Source organism: Dipteris shenzhenensis, chromosome 1 (assembly GCF_047967505.1).
Source record: "Dipteris shenzhenensis isolate YYH24624 ecotype China chromosome 1, Dip_SZ_1.0, whole genome shotgun sequence".
Lineage (NCBI taxonomy): Eukaryota > Viridiplantae > Streptophyta > Polypodiopsida > Gleicheniales > Dipteridaceae > Dipteris > Dipteris shenzhenensis.
Genome location: NC_141596.1, coordinates 25,656,504 through 25,663,803, shown reverse-complemented (window position 1 = coordinate 25,663,803; position 7,300 = coordinate 25,656,504). Strand labels below are relative to the sequence as shown.

The 7,300-nt window shown below is 41.1% G+C and overlaps 1 protein-coding gene across 1 annotated transcript; it reads right to left on the bottom strand.

The window, feature by feature from the left end:
* Positions 1-2,330: 2,330 nt before the first annotated feature.
* On the bottom strand, positions 2,331-4,216 carry LOC147905601 (12-oxophytodienoate reductase 3-like). Its single transcript, XM_087380836.1, has 5 exons — positions 4,051-4,216; positions 3,815-3,955; positions 3,596-3,726; positions 3,301-3,483; positions 2,331-3,202 (listed from the first exon to the last, which is right to left on the bottom strand). The coding sequence occupies exons 1-5, from the start codon at positions 4,143-4,145 to the stop codon at positions 2,496-2,498; spliced, it is 1,257 nt and encodes a 418-aa protein (XP_087236962.1). The 5' UTR covers positions 4,146-4,216; the 3' UTR covers positions 2,331-2,495.
* Between the last annotated feature and the right edge of the window lie 3,084 nt (positions 4,217-7,300).

Genomic DNA, 7,300 nt, shown 5'->3' with positions numbered 1-7,300 from the left:
ATGTGTACAACACTATCCTATTGAGATTACCCAATATTCCATCTTCATAGACCTTGATGTCCAATATTTTGTTTTTAGGGCCAAACAAGTTAAGGTCTTGGTCCATAAGAACTAATTTATCCGCTATGAACCTACTATGTTTGTAGTAAAAAGAAATTATAAAATTATGGATTGCAATCATATACTTAATGGTAACCGTACTTGGCACCACCTCATAGTAGACCTTGTTTGATATTGATTTATCCCAACCATGATCCAAGAAGTTAAGGTTCTCTTCATTTCCAGTTGCTTTATAGGTGAGCATTGTTTTGCACACCTTGATTGGATACTTGTTAAAGAGATCAACAAAGGCAGTGATTGGCATGCATACATTGATTTTCACAATTCTTGTAGAAATGCCTGGCCATAAAGATCACTGAACTTTTGCAAATAGCTTAGTCATGTATGTCTCTGTCACACTACTAGGGGGCACTCGCCAGTCTATCGTATTCCATGGCAGAAGATCTTGTTTCCTCAAGACATCATGAGTGTTTTTTTTGTTCAACAATTCATGAAAATGGTCATAGAAGAAGATACCTATATGTGCCAATTGAGTTGTAGCTCTACCTTGATATTGTAATTCTCCTATTGCTCCATGCAAGACATCCAAGAATCCCAAAATGCACTCCACTGGCTAGCATTCTTCATTCTGAAACTGAAAGGATTAAAAGCTCACAATTGGTCCTATTTCGTGAAAGATAATCTAGATAATCAAGCAACACAAGTTCATTGCGCATATATACATGCTCGACTTAGTATTTCCTTAATACTTTTCTTAACATCTATTGTTTTGAAATCTTTGCCCCTGCCTTTCCAAGAGGCCAGAAATATGTTATTCGACTGTGGTTTTTTCCATTGGCACCCAACTTCCTTTCGACACAACCATCTTTTGCCAGTGACCATCTGCATACACCCTATTGGTGGCAAACTCTATAGATGATATGCATGTTGTAGGTCACCGAGAAACAACTCTCACCTCTATGTCTTGGTCTTCTGCATTCTGAGTTACACACTGCTTCACATTGGGATGCCTTAGGTTACTTGTTGCCATGGATGATTCATGAAAGAGAACCAAACTTGCAAATGGGTGAAATGCAAGTGAGAGAACTAGGAGGAAAAGTAGCAACAAAGCCCGTTTAGGCAAAAAAGATGCCCTAGGGTGCCTATTTCCATGGATGGAAAGTGCGAGCAGGAGAACTGGGGGGGGAAATAGGCCTAATCCTACACTCAAGAAAGCACATTTGAATCTTTGATTCGTACAAGCGGGAACACTTGTTTAGGAGGGAAATCATATTTGAGTCCGTGATGTTTTTCAAAAATGAGTCCTTGTCAAGTTTATATAGTTGTACATCCGTAAAGTTGTCTCTTTCTCCCATTTCTTCATAAGAATGGCAATGAAGGAATATTTGCCATTTTGTGCTACCATTTAATCCTAAGAAATGGTAGACAAGAAAATGTTGCCCTTTCCTATTGCCATTTCTTTGTAGAAGAAATTGTAGGTTGAGGATCTCATTGCCTTTTTTTTTGGGGCAAAAATCTCGTTGCCATTTCCAACTTCCATTTCTATCAAATATATGGCTCTTTGAGAAATGCTTGCCATTTCATACGTAAAAAATGGCAAAGATGGAAATTTGGTGCCATTTTTTATTACTATTTCTATCGGGCTTTGGTGTTAGTCAATTATTTCAAAATAGCGGATCAAGGCATGTCTCCTTCACACTTTCGTAGAGCACCAAGCACAAGTACTGCTTAGAAACCATCTAGTAACCCAACTTTTCCTTTAGGAGATTTCAACATCAACATGGTTGAATGTTCTTAAAAGCAAATATAACTAGCAAATCTCATGGAACAACATCATTTGTGCTTAGTAAACAAAGGCTCGACAATAATCTATAGATCTCAAATTGGTCATATCTGTACAAATGCATTGATTACCAACAGTTACATTGGAACAACTCAAGCATATTAGATTGGTCATAGTCTTTTTTACACTGCATATCGATTTCTAGCATGCCTGCCATTAGTCACATCACCTTATAATTCCATGCTTGAGGACATGAACTTGACATGATCGCATCACACTTTAACTATAAAAGAATCTACCCACCTAAAATCCATTGTGTCCAAACAAGTACAATGGTTATCGACAATTACTTTGAAACAATGGATGCTCGAGCGAATTTTCCTACCATTTCCAAGCCGCGTCAATTCCCATGACCATGTATGTACCCAAGTTTTGCATCGGGACATTTCAACAACATTTCCATCAAATAAACAAAACAATCATTTTCGCTTTCACAGGTAACGCATCGTTACTTAGGCTTCCACTTTAAAAGTGCGAGGCCAAAAATGGACATTACACCATTATGTCACGGGGGACGTTTTCTGCAAGAGCACGGATCGTATGCAAAGGTCCATAGATTGGCCCCCGCAGACTTTGACGGAACAGATTACCCTCAGAATCTGGGAGAACCCGCCACCACTGGCGTCCTCGGAGACGCTACGTCCAATATCCTTCCACACTTCGATGAGCTCGGTATGCGTAGAAGCGTCCTCCTCAACGCCTTCTCCTCCACCTCCCTCGCACTCAGCATCGCGTAGTCCAAATACCCTTTCACCTGATCGTGCGTGTAGAACGTCGCCCTGTCGTAGCGGTTCAGCTTCGCCCCTACCGCAAACCGCAGCGGGAGATCCGGATTGGAAATGAACAACCTCCCATACGATATCAAATCCGCTGCCCCCGACTTAATTGCTTCCATTCCGGACTCCTTTGTGTAGCCACCGCTGCTCATCACCACTCCATCAAAAGCCTTGCTGAACAGAGAGCAATCCTCCGCCGTCTCCTTCACCCCTTGGTTGGTGAATCTAGGCTCTGTGAGATGCAAGTAGGCGAGTTTGAGTTTGTTGAGCTCTCCTATGAGGTAGAAACCCAGAGCTTCCGGATCCGTGTCTGTGGCGCCCAAGTGGTCGATGATTGGGGAAATTCTTATCGCAGTGCGGTCATGCCCCACCTCTTGGGCAACGGCAGAAACCACCTGCAAGGCAAGCCGGCAGCGGTTCTCAATGGAACCACCATATTCATCGGTGCGGTCATTGATGCCATCCTTGAAGAACTGGTCGAATAGGTAGCCGTGGCCGGCGTGAATTTCTATCCCATCGAACCCTGCGAGGTTAAGGAGAGGAAGTCAGATTTACGAAAGGGAAGTCACAGACACAGCTGCACATGAGCATCCACAAAACGACATAAGTACGTTGTAGTACCTGCTCGACGAGCATTTTTAGCGGCTTGGCGGAACAGCTCCACAATCATTGGAATCTCATCAGTTCTCAGGGCGCGTGGTTGGGAGTACTCCGCCATGACTCCATCGGGAAGCCTGACGGACCATTCTTCCGGGACGCTTTTGGCTGTGGAGGAAACCGGGGCAGATCCGTTGGGCTGGTAGTCTGCATCGGCCGAATATAATCAAGCTTAATCTTAAGCAAAGAGCCAAAGCAGCGCTAGAGAGGTACTAAATTACTACTACCGAACGTAAAGTGCCGTGAAGACAACACATACATGTGTGAGATGCACGACCAACATGCCAGAGCTGGCAGAAGATGATACCGCCCTTTTCATGTACTCTTTGCACGACTTTCTTCCATGCTTCCACCTGCTCCTCGGTCCATATACCTGGAGAGTGCGGAAATCTGAAGCGCAAAGAAAAAAGATCAGTCTTCCAACAAAAGCGATTACATCTGAGGGCTTGCATTAAACGAGATCTAGATAGGTGCCTACCCGATGGCCCCTTGGGTGACCGCGACTGCCTCAGAAATCAGCAAACCACCTGGGGTTGCTCGCTGGGCATAGAAATCGACATGGGCACGCTGAGGGACATAGTTGAGGGCTCGGCAACGAGTGACAGGAGCCAAAACGACCCTGAGCATGAGCAGAAAAGAAGAAGAAGAAGTCAGAGACGAGATTTCGTCACAAGGCAACAAGGAGAAAGATGGAAAATGAGGACCAAATGAAACCTGTGGGAGAGCTGAAAGTTTTCGAGCTTCAGAGGAGAGAGAAGAGTGGAGAAGACATCATCCTCGAGGTTGTAGGCGATGGCTGTTTTGGGCATTCTAAGGTGAGGGTGGCGGGAAAAGGAGGGGTGAGGAGGAGGGCTGAGCTAGTTTGGAGAGGAGCTAAGGAATGCTGTAGCGTGTGAGGAACGTGAGACTGAAGAGGCTAGTGTTGATGAAGGGCGACTTGTGAGAGCGTTGAAATTTGAGAGGAAGAGGCTCTTCTTAAATAGAGGAGGAGACCAAATTCACCATCGTAAATCAACCATTTTGCCCCCTAAAGTAGAACGCGGTCCAACCATGAATAGTCAACAGTTTTATAGTAAGCGCCCACCACATTGGATGGTCTTTGTTTTATGGAAATTCAAGTTGACTTCATGTTTAGCCCGTTCATTGGATGCATTTGGCCACGTTGGATGTTCTTTCTTATATGGAATTTCACAAAAGCCTCAAGTTGTAACTTGTCTTCATGTTTATCCCCCTTCCATTGGATGAATTTGGGTGCATTGGATGCATTTCGCTTAGATGTTCTTTGTTATATGGAATTTCACAAAAGCTTCAAGTTGTAACTTGTCTTCATGTTTATCCCCCTTGCATTAGATGCATTTGGGCCATCGAATAGGCATGAGTGGGTAATCTTGCTTGTCCATGATCAATGGGCATGTTCACGTGGTCATAGTTTGTAAACAATCTTATTTGTAGGTTTTTTGCATACCTTCATCCAGTTTTTTTTTCCCAAAATAAAAGTAGACTCCACAAAGTTTGTCTAAAGTCAAGGCTCCTCCCAAACAATGTATCATCTCAAATTAGAAATATTGCTCCAAGATTTTTGATAAAGCTTTTTTTCCATATACACCATTACAAGTAGCATTCAATCGATCACATTCATCTAGTCATACTTTATCTCCAAGCAACATGTATTCTATGAGTACACCACTTTCTAGGACAATGCATTTGCACTTGAAGCCTTGGGATTTGTGTTCTACATGAGAGATGGGCTTGAATAGAATTTCTAGAGGGTTTGAACACGTGTAGATTAGGGGAAGAGCCTCTTAGACTTTTCTCTTCCAAGAATCACATTCATCTAGTCATACTTTATCTCCAAGCAACATGTATTCTATGAGTACACCACTTTCTAGGACAATGCATTTGCACTTGAAGCCTTGGGATTTGTGTTCTACATGAGAGATGGGCTTGAATAGAATTTCTAGAGGGTTTGCACACGTGTAGATTAGGGGAAGAGCCTCTTAGACTTTTCTCTTCCAAGAATCACATTCATCTAGTCATACTTTATCTCCAAGCAACATGTATTCTATGAGTACACCACTTTCTAGGACAATGCATTTGCACTTGAAGCCTTGGGATTTGTGTTCTACATGAGAGATGGGCTTGAATAGAATTTCTAGAGGGTTTGCACACGTGTAGATTAGGGGAAGAGCCTCTTAGACTTTTCTCTTCCAAGAAGCATGTTGGACCCTCTCAAATGGCAAGGGTGTCTTAGATTTTTCTCTTCCAAGAAACATTTTATACCATTTGACCCAACTTGGCTCCCCTTCCCTCGAGTTTCCTCCCCTCTCCCTTAGTTCACGTGACTCCCTTCCATTGCCTTACTAGGATCTCTTTGACTTAAAGTTTTCTCTTTCAAGAAGCTTTTGACCCTACTAAGTTCCCCTTTCTTCATTACCTTCCCCCTCGCTTAACTCAAGTGACTCCCCTCCATTGCTTTGATTTCTTCTAGGCTGGCATGGGATATAGTGCTTTTTGCTTTAATTTCTTCTTCCTAAAAGTGATTTTTTAGATGGCCATGAATGCATCATTTGATTCCAAATTCCTCTTTAGTATTCAATGTATTCATTCTTGCTAGACCAAGGTTGGAAATGCTTCCAAATTCCTCTTTAGTATTCAACGCATTCATGATTCATTCTTGCTAGACCAAGATTGGTCCACTTGCAAGAAAATGAGTTTTATAGGGAACTTCCTCACTAGCACATGAAAGGAGTGAATGAATAAGTGGTGGAACAATATTGTTCTTTGTTTCCCTTTTCATTAGGTTGATGAGTACATCGTTATGCACCTAGAGAAGTTGCCAAAATTTTAAGTTTTTTAATGGGTTTGTCTTCTCCATTCAAAGGGAAACAAACATTTAAGCATCTTACCAAATTAAAAAACAAATCCCATGCAAGTCCCACAGAATGCAAATCCCCACACAACTTTGTAACATATTTTTATTGATGAGGATCTTACTTTGTGGTCTTGCGATGACATAATCACTGATGCAATCCTTTCAAAACACTCTATTGGGAAATTTGAAAATCTCCCAATGCTTATTTTTAATTCCTGAATTTCCCAAGATATTTTTTTACCATGGCACTATACAAACCATAAATTAAAGTAGTAAATTAATCAATAGAGTCACCCAATGTACTTCGAAATTGTGCACATATTGTGGAAATATAGTTGATTACACCACATGGCCAAATCAAATCTTACATGGTTAAACTTCATGCACCACGCTGTACTAGACAAGTGTCACTATGATAAGGATCATGTTAGTAATATGAAGAATTTACTTAATTTCAAAACACTTAAAAAATAGATGGAGTGCATCATTAAAACTAGTATCTAGAAACAATTAAAATCTTACAATTTATGCCCAATAAAAAAGCGTTTAAGAAATGATTCCTCTCATTAAAACATGAAAAAATCAATTAGATCTCATAATTTGCAAGTAGTTCCTTGGTTGCATTAATATCACGAGTTATTTGTATAGTTATCTTTCCATATGAAGTATCATTATCAAACTCATAAGAATACCATGGTTCTAGGGTTGTGATTATGCATAGCATACATTCTCCTATTCCATGCACTTCTTAGAACTGTTTATGTAGCCCCCCACATTACCATCATGTACATCACCAACAATGTATACTTTATTCTTTTCAAGATCAACTCTTGGATCCTCAACAATAGTGTCCTTTAGTGCTCAGTGGTTTAATGAGCTAGGAGTCCTTCTGTTCGAATATTTATACTTTAGTCCTTCGTATGTTATAATAGTTTTTTTTTTCTATGGTTTTTAGTGCAAATAAGCCAAGGCCAACTCCATTAATCATTGAATCATCGATCATAAAGAAAATCCCAAACGTAGAGTGGCAAAGTGCAGGGTTTGAAGTCATTGTGATAAATAGTATATTTGCATAGCACACATACTTCTCCC